At 32.1% G+C, this 15,312-nt stretch overlaps 1 protein-coding gene across 7 annotated transcripts in view; it reads left to right on the top strand.

Moving 5' to 3' along the window:
• Tomosyn (syntaxin-binding protein tomosyn) overlaps positions 1-15,312 on the top strand; it is a 51,923-nt gene that overhangs the window by 5,085 nt on the left and 31,526 nt on the right. For all 7 annotated transcript variants that reach the window (XM_076898676.1, XM_076898674.1, XM_076898675.1 and 4 more), the window contains exons 2-5: positions 7,703-7,800; positions 9,546-9,728; positions 10,431-10,565; positions 14,824-14,887. In XM_076898676.1, coding sequence (XP_076754791.1) covers positions 7,703-7,800; positions 9,546-9,728; positions 10,431-10,565; positions 14,824-14,887 — 480 coding nt within the window. The remainder of the gene's footprint in view (positions 1-7,702; positions 7,801-9,545; positions 9,729-10,430; positions 10,566-14,823; positions 14,888-15,312) is intronic.

Genomic DNA, 15,312 nt, shown 5'->3' with positions numbered 1-15,312 from the left:
CGTGCGTTTCTACCTTTGCGTTTTAACAAGTTCAAGCATCGAAATATTTGGTCATAAAATGATATGCGTCGGTCAATATTGCTTGTAGAAATGAATTCGACTTTTTAACAACAATTTTAGCACTCTCTTGTATAATTAGTCTCAATTGAAATCTAAGTTATTATATTTTTGATAAACTTGTGTGGATTCTTCTGACTTTTAGGCCTTCTCTGTGGTAATAATAATTTGATTTGAGTTTTCCAGCTGAAGCAAAACATGTGTACTATCTCCTAGTGAATTTATTAAACAAAATACAATATATATATATATAAAATAATAATAATATATGAATCGAGTAAATTTGAAGCTTCCCATTGAAAGTATTTCCATATTTAACATTATCAATTCTGATGGAATTCTTCCCGATTCACGTCATACTATCTCTACTGTGATGAATTTTCCAATAACCTTTTACTTTTTATAATAGTTTCCTTTTAAGAGTAATTATTTTTTCTTTAATAAATAACTCGAAGGAATTCGAAGAAACAGGTACATTGATTCGATCGGGTTTGCAGTTACTGTAGTAGCTTCATCATTGCTTTTAAACGTTGTCTAACATTCTTGAATCATTTCTTTACTTATTAATAAGTATCAAAATCATATTTTCTGCTTAATTAATCGTATAATTGCTAGCTTCATTACAGTTATTTAAGTTATTACATTTATACGATGCAGGTTAAGTACGCTATGGATGATTCACGGGTGGATATGCTGTATCGAAATATGCAATATATGTATACGAATTCAATATGCGCACTCTTCTAAATGGCACTAATTTTTGACAACGTGTTTTATATTAAACGTTTCGTTGCGATGCAAATAAATTTTAGCCTAGTCATAATAAAGATATGGATGCAGTTAGTTTGGTCAATCGGACATTGTAGATTCTATTATAAGTTTGTTTATGAGCTACGATAATATTATATTTAAAAGTGGATCTGAAATTAGTTACGTTCTTAAGATCATCTGAGCGCGTAGTATAAAAAAGGAGTTCATTTCAATCTTGATTTTCACGTATAGCTTAGTAATTAATTTGCCGACAGAAATTGCAGTCACGCTTTCTTTGTTGCTCTATTTTATTTAATTCATGATATATACGGGTAAACTTGTCTACTTGTATGTACATATCTGTGATAGAACGTGTATGAAATACTCTTGTTGATAAATTCGCAAATAAAACGATTTGCATAGAATTACAACAAAGAGCCAACGCAGGTCAAAACGTTGTTTCTTCGCTTTCACAAGAATTTTCTATAGTCGATCCTTCTTTACCACGTTTAACGCATTATTTCCGATGTAAACTAGCTTCGAACGAAAAGATCCTATTACATAAATACAGTAGCAATTTCATGCTTTTGTTTCACGAATCTGCTTTCTTTCTAAGGTTGGTGCTGCGCATTATTTCATAACTATATTTTTGTAGTAAAGTTGTTCATAAAAATGGTACATGGAGAATACATCTCCGTCTCTCTAGGTATAGGCAAGACGTTAAGGTTGCTATATGATTGTCACTAGGTTCATTCATGAACATCTAAACGTAAGAGTCTGAATGACTTGAAGGATGAGAAGGAGTTGTATGTAATTGTAGGATTCGATGTTCTGTCTATTGTCTCTGATTCTACGTGATTCTACTTCAGGCGTACTTGATTACATTTATGAAGAAGAAGAAGAAGAGTCGGTTGGCGCTGGATAGGTTAATCGGTTAAAAGAGTTGCCCGAGAAACTAAAGATACAGATTCGAATCCCAATCTAGGCAATTCGTTCGTACATAATTTGTTTTTTCTTCTTTTTTTTCTTTTATCAAGAAGATTACTCGAACGAGTGAAGTTACAGTGAGTTTTTAAGTGAAACGTCTTATGTATCACTGAATATGATTGAATTGATACTTCATAATCCTTTAATTTTCGAAGTTTACTACTGACATCAAAGAAGCGATTCTTCCCGGGCATAATAATCATTATAGCTTATCACATATCAGTAGGACAGTGATTTCACCTTCACAGCTGAATTTTCTCTCGACCTTGTTACCTCATTGTTTTCAATAACTCCTTGAAGCTTCTTAACATTTTTATCTATTCCCACATTCCTTCACTTACGACCTTCTTTTTGCGTCGAACAGCCTTATCGTGTGCTTTTTAATAGAACAATTCTTACCTTTGCGTAATAGTTCATTGTGGTACACGGACGCGATTGTTTCTCCATCGAGACATATTCACATTACATGGAAGTAAGTACATTTCTATCAAGCATCGACTATATTTAGTATTCCATATCGGTTGCAAAGAACAAAATTGACTGTTAACGTCGCACGATACGATCTGTATGACATAAATCGTCTATTATTACCGAGCTAATCAAAGCGTGGAAATTTCCTGTAATGTTCACACGAATCTAATGGTATTGTTTAAGTCTGTTTCGGACATCGTTCACCGATTGTTTTACAGTTTGATTTCGAGTAGAACGATCGGTTTCCGGCCTAGTCGTGCATTTGCACGCGAAATATCTAAGGAACCTGTATACGATTTACAAAAATTTGCATAATATGCGTGTACGTGTATAGACATTTTTATTAAACCATACGCGTTTTAAATATAAATATATTCATTTATTTGTGACAGTGCAGCTTCGATATTATTCTCTACCTCGTACTGCTCTCAGTGTTGCACGTTTCACTAATCAGAAATTTGGTAAATTTTGGTAAATTTAAAGCATAATTTCATATCGTTTAGGAGACTTTCACAGTACAGTGTTATACTTGTTAAGAAGCGAAACTTTTTTCAGTAAAAATTATTGAGGTGATATGGAATTTGAGGAAAAACAGAGACCGCACAAGAGAACAATAGGGAATAGAAACCAAATGACATCTTGTCCATCTTGACCATTGGACCATTGAGAATTGCAGCAACTAATAATTCCGACGTTTTTCCTTTTTCTTCTCTTTTCATTAGTTGTGCATGATGGTTTGGACTTTGTTCGTTTGGTATTAATGATGTATATTCATCGATACATACGAAATTTATTTGTAGACGATTATAATAACGAAATATTCTATATTCTGTAGAAATTAAAAAATTAATTTCCTACGTAAATAAGCTTTCATGACATAATCTGTAAACATTCTCGATGTACGTATTACACAATAGACGTGGTTTCCGTATGGAAATGGTTTTATTAGATTCATCAAATTGGTTGAATCCATTAGGTTCATCAAATTAATCTCCATTGATCTTCCGCAAAAAGCATTGTTAAGAAGGTAACCGATCTTAAAGACAACAATTTCGAACGGGAAACAATAGCTTTAAAATGCAAAGTGGAGGGGTAATTATTGTTGATGAAGCAGTCTTTCGATTGCCATTCGAGTTATGTTTTCGCAGTACTAAGTGTGAGTCGTTTCCCAAGTGGAAGGCTAAGCGCATACTGCAAATGAAGTTAGGAGGATCGTATCATTGCTGAAAAAACAAATACATCAAGACAGACGAGTATGCGCACGGTACAAGACTGGAGAAGAACGCTTACAAAGCTGATTTTAAATGAGTTTGTACGGCAACGTTGATACGCTTCACTCGGCTGCTCCTGCTGTGTTGATTCACCTTAAAGGGTTGAGGGTTCAGGGTTATTAAGACAGCTTCAGCGGATATCGATGATACATCTAGTGGTTCACGAAGCCGATTCACGGACTTTATAGACCACGATATACTTTACATTACCGAAAGGAAAAATTGGAAATGATTAATACATGTTAAAAAGAGTATCGCTGGATTCTGGGTTCGGCAGAGTCGAAGGAATCAAGTACAACTCGTATCAAGGTAATATAGACGTTTTTATTTTGGTACAGGTCTGATACTCCGCGCGCCAGATTTTTTTTATTAACTTTAACCAATTTGTACGATTAAGGGTAAAGGGCAGATGATAGATGTTAATGTTAGTAACTAGAGTTGGTCGTACAACAGTAATAATGTTGTATAGTAGGGTTGTGAAATGAATAGTGTATTCAGTAATCAGTTATTAGTAAAAATTTTCGCACTTAAAATCTAAACATGTTATCTAATTTAACGACTTGGAGTGTAACAATGATGGTAGGCAGCGTCCATTGCTCATATTTTTAGGATTTCGATATTCTTCGCTGATACTTGTAAATAGAATTAAACATTAGTTTTAGTTTTATACTTGTAATAGAATTAAACATTAGTCGTCTGAAGAATAATGGCAGGTCTTTATTCTATCCCATATTTAGAGTGCTTCATGGAGGCATCGGTAATTCATCCTCTCAATCACTAGACCGTGATCTCGAATATCGCGTTTTCTCGATAATTCCATTAAATACGGCGCCTGGTTTTATTGATTTCCACAACTCGAAACCGATTATTAATTTCGTTCCAACCATCGTCAGTTTAGCTGTCGCTACTTCGTGAGAGCAGGGGTGATAATTTACCCAAAGTCAAAAAGTACATAGATCATTTCTACGTGTATTCATGCGCGGATCGGGGAATGATTAGGACGTTCAGTGAATTTGAAAAGTGCAGAGGCTGTTCGTAATCATTTATAAGGTAAACTACATTGCGCCTTCCGTTTGGTTTAGCCTCGGTATTCTTTTACCATTTCTCGGTTTGTATTCGTTTTAGATATTGTTCTGCTGCGTAAACGTTACTTTAACATTGATTCTTGATCCTTTTTAACTATGAAATATGGAATTTATTTATTCCTGTAAAAGGCGATTTTAAAAGCAGAACATTTTGACTTAATTAGAAATCGTGGTATGTACAGGTTTTTTAAACGGGGTATATGTTTGTGCATTAATTAATTCATTGTCAGTCGATACGGTAGAGCTTTTATTTCAACTTAACGCTTGCTGTACCAGCCATTGTTTTCCATGCATTGTACTGTGGTACATTGTTTCACGAGTGCCTATTTTTGTAAGGAACCAGAGATTCAAAGCGCACCCCGTTTCTTCAGAGCTAATCATGCGTCTGGCGTATCTACAGCGTGCCAATTGGTACGCGCGCAGCGGATGGTAAAAGTTCAATGTCTTTGTACACGCAACGATCGTAACGGAAACGTCGGAAATGGACCAGAGGCCACCTCCGGAAAGCTAAAATCGGGCATGGAGGAAGGCAGGTGGTGTGCATAAGTTTCATCGTTGTATTTTAACCTACTTCGCCGTTACGCTGAAATGGAATGAGGGCAGTTTTCACGAGCAGTGGAAAGGCACTAGTGCTGTATCAGAATCGATTTTAACGTATATCTGTCTTTTAGGGCGTCAAATTAATCCCAACTCTTTGTCCCAAATTTGTTCTTTTTACGTTTCTTCGTTATGTAATGTACGGTCTCGTTCTTTCGTATCATTCTCTTTTCTTTCTTTTTTTTTCTGTTTTCTTTCTCGTCAAGCGGTCAAGCGGTACAGACACGTGTACAAACGTAGATGGCACGTTTTTGCGCAATATAATATGGTAGTCCAAGATTTGAATTATTAAAACACATTCAAAGTGTACTAAAATAAAATTCTCGTTATGTACGAAGCTGCACGGATACAATTAACATTTGCATATTGCAAATCGGAAATGTATAATATTTATGTATACATTTGTGAGACATTTTATATTATTCAAATACTAAACTGAATTAATTTTATAAGATGTGCATAGATTGATTGAAAAATGAAAAAATCATAATTAAATGTATATGTACATTGCAAAACATGGTAATTTTCATAATCAGTTACGATATTATACATGTCGAAGCGTGGATATTCATGTCAAATATTAGCATTTACAGTAACACGAATAAAACGGTGAACGTAAGAATTAGTAGCTGTTTTACTTGTTTGACTTTCTGCTCGATCGTTTCCCAAGTAAAAATAAGTAAATGTTTTAACCTAGTCGTTTGTTTTATGCAGTAACTATAACAGAATATTCTGATTTGATCACTGGATATTTCTACGTACGATATTGTTCGCGGTATTGCAGTTGCGACACAATGCACCGCAAAAGATAAGATTAATGATCCATAATCTGTTAGAACCTTGAATACCAAGGGAAATAAAAAAATTGATGTTACATATCACGATAAATTAGAAGGAATATTTCGACTTGGGTTGGTTAGATAGGGTAAGGGTGCTATTTAAAATTAAATTACTAATTTTTCGTTTATGCAGAAAATTAGAAAGTAAAATTTGTTCTCTTTATAGCAATATATACGTGTGACACACGCGCGCACGCACACACACACACACACACAATATAGCAGATACGCATATTTATAATATGTAAATAGAGACTTATTTTACTTTAAAAACACCACAATATAAACATTACTTCGAATATTTTTTATATTTTTGCTTATTATATGGATTCCATGCGATTTTACATAATTACATAAACAGTCTCAGTCTATCTATAAGTACTATATCATACGAACGAAATTGATTTCATATTGAATATCGTAGAATAAAGTATTTCTGTGTGTATTTGAATAAATACATTGCAATCTTGTGTTGTTGATATTTCGTGCTTTGATGTGCAACACCTGCCGAGTGCTCATGTATAGTTTAAAGTTAACTGTCAGGCAAACCATTATATGTCATGTCGTGAATTCATGACTCATTGTCTAAACCAGGCATGGCCAACATACGGCCCGCGAAAAAAATTTATGTAGCACGTGAACAATTTTTCAATATTAGTATTGAAACTTCTAGTAATTAATCGAATCAATTCTCCATACTTCTATACTTTTATACTCATCTGTACTCGATATGATTTATTAGATGTTTAATTTTAATATTTCGTCTGGCCTGTGAAAACATTTTCTTCTCCAATTCGGCCCCGGGGGTAAAACAGTTGGCCATGCCTGGTCAACAAAAACAAAACATAGTAGTGTTTCGTAGAGTTAGTGCAAAGATTGTTAGTAAAAACATATCCAAAATCCATAATTTTATTTTTGATAATAGATCCTTACTTCTCTCAAAAGTTTTCACTTAACGTTTTGAACAACAATTTGACATGCACTCGTTAATCCTGTCCAAGTTTTTCTACCGTGATTTAACATAAATATGCCATGCATTGCATCATACACCACGTGTTCGTTACATTCGCAAATTCAAAATAGCGGCGAAGCATGCATATTTATTTATCATTTTGAATTCATTCCATCTCTACCATGGAATTTAGTAAATAATAATTCTTCGAATTCGTCTTTTTTATTGTGGAAATCTTGTTTCGATGTTGCTACGGCAAAACCGCAACAATATAAGCCAAATGTGACGCACATAAAATAATCTAAATAATTGATTTTTTCAGATTTTGAATAGCTCGGTTTTCGCACAAAGAAATATAATATGGGCACATGTATCTTATGCTAACCACATAATATTTATTAATCGCTGAACGATACTTACATTAATTTTCAACGTAACAATTAAACTATAAAGTTAATGAAAGAAAATTGAAAATGCAAAAGCGATCAAAGAGAGCAGAGAACAGAATTGGCAGTATTGACCTTATTGTACAGTCCCTAAGCTAAATATACATATTATAGTTAGACTGAAAGCCAGGGACAATGCTATCATTTATTTTATGTCATTTGTTCTGCAGCTTTTGCGGAGTTGAATAGACTTTCATTTGACTAAAGCGGGAAATATGAAATGAAACAAATGCCCTTTATGTTTCAGACATTCAGACATGGCTTTCCACATCAGCCGACAGCGGTGGCGTTTGATCCGGTTCAAAGGCTTCTTGCTATTGGCACTAAATCTGGATCCCTTAGAATGTATCCTTTAATAATGTCGTTAGAGTGTAACCAATATTCTGTACAAATATTTGTGCTAACTGTTCCGTGTATTTGTCCCTCATTGTATATTTCCGAAGGAAAGGAGAGTCGTCGGTTGGACCAGGATAGCTTAACGAATAAAGGCAAATCTTATAACACATAGGAGAACAAAACTATGTAATAAAGGATAATAAGCTTGGCCGTTTCCTTGATAATTATAAAATAATTTATCAGTACAAAATTATGGAAGCAAGTAAAAGAAAAATTATTCAATTTAACTGGATTAATTACATTGCCTATATAGAGGCAATAGTTTATGGTTCGTTAACCGTGTGTTTTTTCACGTGGTTGCTTCTATTGGTCTATCCTGACTAAAGAATTATCAGGTAGCGGATGCTCATTACAGCTCAGTGAGCTTCCTGGTTGCTATCAAGACAGGCAGTCGCTACAAAGTAACTACTTTCAACTGACCGGTAGCTTTATTGTTCAATCAAATTTCTAAACACTCTTTTACAAAGAATCGACTTTGCATCTATCAAGAGTGCAGAAAATCAACGGTTGCATAATGTGTTGGAAGTGAAATAATAACAGGGTGCACGACCCAGAGCGGAGTTTAAACTATTTCAAATGCATTTCGTTTATTTTCTTGAACTAGCCTTAAAATATTTGTATAGTCTTCTGCATTTCATGTTGCATTCTTTTGATAATATAATTGATAGTATTCTTTTATCACGTAGATTCTTGTAAGAACACTGTAATTGTTATTCGTTAGAAAAGCAGTTATTAATATTATCATTTTGCAAAGCTATCAATCGCTGTTGCTTCTATGTATAATATTATAATATATACGCGTACACGGACGCACAGTGTCGTCCTTTCCGCACTACTGAGCAATATTTACAAATTCTCTACGATCTTGTATGAACGTTTTTATTAAATAACACATTATTCTATAGTTCTACTGGTCATGCATCCTGCATGCATCACTGGATGCATCTAATTCTGTAGCTCCTACTGGTCGCGTTTAAGTTTTTAGTTCTGTTGGTCACATCTGATATTCTCTTTCCACTTTCTCTCTTTCCATTTTATTGAATACTCCTTACCGTTTACCTCGACTGATTCTTTTTAAGTATCTATATGTAATTCCTCTTAATTCTGATTTTTTGGAGTTGGCACTTGAATTTTATGTCAATACATGATTTTCAGTCAGGATAGACATGAGAGCGAGGGATTTTCTTTTGCAACAAGCTTTCAAACGCTTCCAGGAATGGAACGTTTCCTAATATTTGATTCTCAATATACAGTTGTTGATAACACCTCCGTGTAGAACGATTACAACTTTGAGAGTGCGTGTATCTGCACTATTTCATATATTTTATGTATATTATATATAAATATATACACAATACACAGTGTGGCAACATAAAATTCCTAGGGTGATGTAGTAAACAACGTAATAAGAGATCATTATATGATTTTATAGTTTTTTCATTAATTTATTTATAACATTCCACTGTCTTGTGACATTTTTAAAACATGTTTTTTATTGCACTGTGATTTCCTAACTTTTTTGGATCATCCGAGTTATTTTAATATCATTAATTTTAATAGATTACCGTTGCGCGTTAATATGTACATATGATTTTTAAAACTTACTAAATTTTATATTACTTGTATTATTATGGTAAAATGTTCATATATGGTTGATATTTGTGATTTTCCTTAAGAAAAACGTTACAAAATAGTTTGGGGCGCCCTGGTGTCGACACGCACGTAAAACATGAGGGTTGCACACCGGTGGTACAATTACAATTTTTAATCAATGAAGGTGCATTGGTTTCCGCAACCGCGGACGATACATTGCATTTATGGAATTTTCGGCAGAAAATACCCCAGGTTGTCCAGAGCCTCAAGTTTCAAAGAGAAAGGTCGGTTTGTAAAATTATATTTTTCTTGCGTCACCCTAAATCCCTAACTTCATATTGCTTATCAATAGTGCTAATAGCTTTTTTCTTTAAACAGGCTTATATAATAATAAACATATATAATAATAATAAATATAATAATAATAAATATATATAATAATAAACCCCTCTCTGCTCATAGTATCATCTATGTCAGTACCATGAATAGAAGGTTTGATAAATTGTGGTAATTTACGATTGAATATGGATATCATTTAGACATTGTATTTATTTGAGACGAAATTTGATTCTATGAAACATATTTAACATTGTAGCATAAATTTAGGAATAAAAAAGGAAGGCATCCATTATCTACCACCTTCCTTGAGCGATTCCTAAAGTGATTTTACGCATTTATGGCTGGTAAGAGGGACAATATGAAGTAGGAGGGGGAGGGGGGTAGGTAACGTGAAAAATTACTGATAATTCACTATTTGTGAATGTAAAATGTTAATTAGTTCTACCAATTGTTAACCACTAAAATTATCCGTCTTTCGGTTATTAAAATTCGGTTATAAAAATAAAAATTATAATTATAAAAATTCTAATAAATATAATTATAGTTATAAAAATTGTCTCTTTCGGTTATTAAAATTTTCTTCCCACTCGAAAGTTCAGTGAAACTATTTGAAATAACCAAGTTGTGTTATATTGTATTTTAAACAGAATAACATGCATTCACCTACCATTGCAAAGTAAATGGCTGTATGTTGGCACGGAACGAGGGAACATTCACGTACTTCATATCGAGACGTTTGTGCTTTCCGGATATGTAGTTAATTGGAACAAAGCTATTGAAGTGTAAGTATGTAATTGCTTGTCTCATTGTAAATGGTATAAGTTATGAATATGAATAATAACTATGAACGATATTATTATACGATAGTGTAGAATAAACAGCGTGACCGATCCGATATACACATTCAAATTGCAGTTATATGTATTTCTTCTAAGATTCTTTCTCTCTCTCTCTCTCTCTCTCTCTCTCTCTCTCTCTCTCTCTCTCTCTCTCTCTCTCTCTCTCTCTCTCTCTCTCTCTCTCTCTCTGCTTTTACCCTTATACATTATTATTTATTTCTACTGTTGGATTGTTTTTCAATTAATAAGCGCGTAGCTCTTAATTTTCTGATAGAGCAAATCAAAATGGAGGTTCATTCTACATTTTCTTACATTTTTCAATCAAACATTTTTATTAAATCATAAAACTCTATAGACGATTCGAGGATGGTGATATTAGACGTAATGTATTTTGATATTTTAAATTGCTAATTTTAAAATTGTGTTGTGCATACAATAACACGAGCATGATATTATAGAACACGATATAGTATTATGTTAAACAGTTACTGTTTATATTTATCTTAATATTAAAAGAGTTGCGAAAAATAACGTGAAAATGGTAGAGAATCTTCCGATGATACATTATTACTTGACTTTAAGTGGAACAAGTTTCTTCCAGATTTCCAGAAATTAAAGTACGGATAATCTATCCTACGATATTCATATATTTTGCTAATGCTGCTTCGCAGTGATTAGAATTATGGAATCCAAATTGCAAACACAAGTATATCATGTTAGAATGTGTGCGTATGTGTAATGTGTGAAAGAGTATTAATTTAACGATGGATAATGATGTGCACGAGCTCGATTTTAGAAACGTTGATTTCAAATTTGGTTTAAAATTGATTTTAATTATACAATACATAGCACTATGGGTGTTACAAATTAATGTGGGATAGCGGTTCGGCTCAATGATATTGAGCTCGATAGAGGCTAGAGCCTGTTTGTGAAATAAACACTCTTATTTTAATAAAAACATTTAATTATTATAAAATGCGAGTCAAGATATACTAGTGGTCATAAATTAAACTCCCGAGTAGCGATAACGACTGATGCTACGGTAACTGGGAAATTTCATGTAATAAAGGGATAACAGCTCGCGATTAATGGTATTTTACAATTTTTATAAATGAAAGATTTTTGTTTATAAGTGTTAATTGCCATTTGATGTTCGATTAAATTGATTTACAAAATTTTCACGCGACGAGAAGAACAAGCGTTTCTAACGATACTATCCAAATTAATTTGATTCAAAACGAAAATTAACTATTTAATTAACTATTCCTTATGTTTTTGATGCGTGTGAAATTTATTAACCTTTATTACTTAAATACAAAGAATATATTATGTATTGTAGATATTACTTATATAGATATTACATATCGCGTTGCATGTCGCATTATTTAAATCCTTACCGATCTCAAGAGTCTTCGTATGACATATTGAGATATTAAGTATATAATGGTTAAGAGAGCTCGACCGACATACCTTGAGTGGTAAATAATCCACTAGATATGTATGTATGTGGGAGGTCTAAGTCAATGGTTGTTCTGTTGCAATGTAATCCTGGGTGTTCACACTATTGTTATTTAACGTTATTTATTTATTTTTTATTTCACTCTGGTAACGGTAAGACTGAACGGTGAGAGAAAGTATTAGTACATTTTATAAATAATTTTTATAGTCAGCTAAGATAAGTTAAATACAGTAAGCAGCTTAAGTTTATATAATAATGTCAATAGTTGCGAAGAAATACGTTAAGCACTTGATCATATTTTATGATAATTATTCTAGCTAATACTTGAGGGTACTAAATTTATTTGTGGTATCTTTATCGATTTAACGGTTTTTCGATCCATTTTAAATTGAATCTTATTTAAGCTTAATATAGGTTTGTTCTTTGAAGAAAAATATAAAAACTGTAACAATGCTTGTTGGTACCTAAAGTTTCATTATACATATACATAACATTATATGTATATAAATATGAAATTCTTTTAATTTTTAACAAAAATCGTTTTACAATTACCAATTGAAATAGGTTTAAATGATTTAAATGATCACTGCTATCGTGATTTTAATTTTTTGAGTACCTCCTTAGTATCTTTTGCAAAATATAAAAATGACTAGTATTACTTATTAGTATCCAGTTCCACAATTCTATGCCCCAAATATTATTTAAAAATGATCTGGGACTATTTTTAACGTAAATATTAAATTCATGCTGTTGATAACAATAGAGAAAGGAATTAGATTATGTACATTGTGGAGCTTTATTCAGTACGGATAATGGCCAATACAAGATGTGACCTTCGAATATATTATATTACTCCCGTTTTTCATCGCTTCAGTGAAATATAATATTAAATTTTCCCGGTATTTATACATATATATGTAGATTGTTCGATTTAGCAGTCCGCATGATTTTTTAACCCTTTCAAATGTGACTTATTTACATTATAATAAAGATTTATTGTTTTCTTAGCGAAGAAACATTTTTCGAATCTTTATTACTGTTATACATACGTTGTCTATTTTGAGGGAATAACTTTCAATTAATACATCGTTTTAATCGTATTGTAGTAAAGAAATAATACAAAAATGTGTGGATCGTCAGAGTATTAAGAAAAACTCTCTTTTATTCTTGGATACAAAAGTTATTTACATTACTGTATTGTTTACAAAAAACAATAAGTCTGTTTTCTTTTTATTTTCATAAACATATATTTAGTATGTATTTTTTAGGAACAAATTCTTAAATGACAATAATAAACATTACTATTTATGTAGGTATATTTATAGAAAGCGTAATTAAAAAGTAACTGAACATTAACTTTAGAAATTGAATTGTTACGTTACACAGTTTTTCTTTTGCTCGTATGTTTTAGAAGCAATCCGAAAATGTTATGCAAATTTCTGTTGCGTGAGTTTATAATAAACTTGTGAAATTTTATAAAAAATTCAACACTTTATAAAATATGCTCTCCGTCTATATAGTTAACTTATACATATAAAATCATCCTCCACGTGATAGAAGAAGTAAATGTGTTTTTTCAAAGCACTTGCATGCAACAGATATTGAAGCGAGGTATTGCAAGAGAAAACATTAAGCTTTCTACTGTGCGAATAAATCGTACTTTTAATATTGAATATTTTTGTGAACATTATATACTGCCACAAACACACGTGCGCGCGATGTTTTATTTTCCATACAATTTGATGAATATTTTTCTAATCACAAGAGGAATCAACAGTAAAGAAAGTATCTTGTCTTTTTCTTCTTTTCTTGCGTAAACTATTTATAGCCGCATACTAAATTGATATTGATTCAAAATTCGAAATAACCAATTATAAAATTCTCTATCGTAAAGTAGACGTGGGAACGTTTTAGAAAAGTTTCTTTGTAGATTCGATATAATTTTTTACTAAGCACTTAAGAGAGAAAATTACAGTTCAAGAAATTAAACAGGTCTAGCTTTTATTGTCTTTTTTATAATTTATATATTTTACGATCAATTACGAGATTAATGCTTTTAAGTTTTATCCATTTTTTCTGCTTATAATTTTGCTTCGTAAGTAAACAAATATGGCTTCTATAATATGAATGTTACAAACACTATTAAAATTACAAAATACTCTGATTCCTTTGCTTCCTTTTCCGAAATGTTACTTCACGATTTTGTAAGGTGGTATTAACGTACATGTTACGCATTACGCACAAGCACAGCTTTAATCATATTTTGTGCGAAATGTTTTTATTTTCTATTTGAATTACTATTACTTTTCTTTTTTCTCTTATTATTTCTACGCGATATATCTTTTTACCGTATTAATTAATATCTGTACGAACATTTAAGTATGAAAGTGAACATTAGTTTTATTTGATAGGAAGCCCAGCAGAAGTTAAAAAATTTAACGAAACCAAGTTTTTTTGAAGAGAACAGCCTTTCGTACGACGAAAAGTTTAAAGCAAAGCACAGTAGAACTTCATTTCTCGAACGTTTCTAAAAGCTGTTTTACATGTGTCAATGTGTATAGACTAATTTTTTACTAAGCTACAATACATGTAGGCATATAGATGACAAATGAAATTGAATACGGTATAAATATACATATACATTTACACACGGCAACGCACACCTACATATAAAAAATACACGCGCGCGCGCGCGCTCACACACGCATACGTATATATAATATATGTATATATATTTTCCAGATCTAGAAAGACCCATCCTGGTGCTGTAGTACACTTGAGTGATAATCCTTTAGATTTGAGCAAGGTACGCGTGTTTTTGAGTACGTTTTATTTTGCATTATTCTCCATCCTTACCATGACGTCATACCTTACATTTCTTAATATTATGTCGAATTATGAAGTGGAAATCATAATGTTAGGATATTCTCAGGATTCATTCTAACATTTTTTCTTTTTTTTTCAAATAAAGTTTTAAATTAACACTTGAGGTGTTAATTATAACAGGACTCGGAAAGTATGTGTTTGCATGTTGTGTGTGTGCATGCGTGCATGCTATAATTGTCGTGCAAAAGGATTTAACGAAGTTATTTATTTCTGATAAAATTGCATCGTTTAATTCCTTACTAATACATATGTTATACAGATGGAAAAGTAATGGGACGTATTTCATATTTATCTTAATTTATTCCTCTGATATTACATAAAATTTATGATGCAAAGAATAAAAGT

The sequence above is a fragment of the Xylocopa sonorina genome, chromosome 7 (assembly GCF_050948175.1).
Source record: "Xylocopa sonorina isolate GNS202 chromosome 7, iyXylSono1_principal, whole genome shotgun sequence".
In the NCBI taxonomy this organism is placed as follows: Eukaryota; Metazoa; Arthropoda; class Insecta; order Hymenoptera; family Apidae; genus Xylocopa; species Xylocopa sonorina.
The sequence above is the reverse complement of the archived record's forward strand: the minus strand, read 5'-3'. Positions and strand labels throughout refer to the sequence as shown.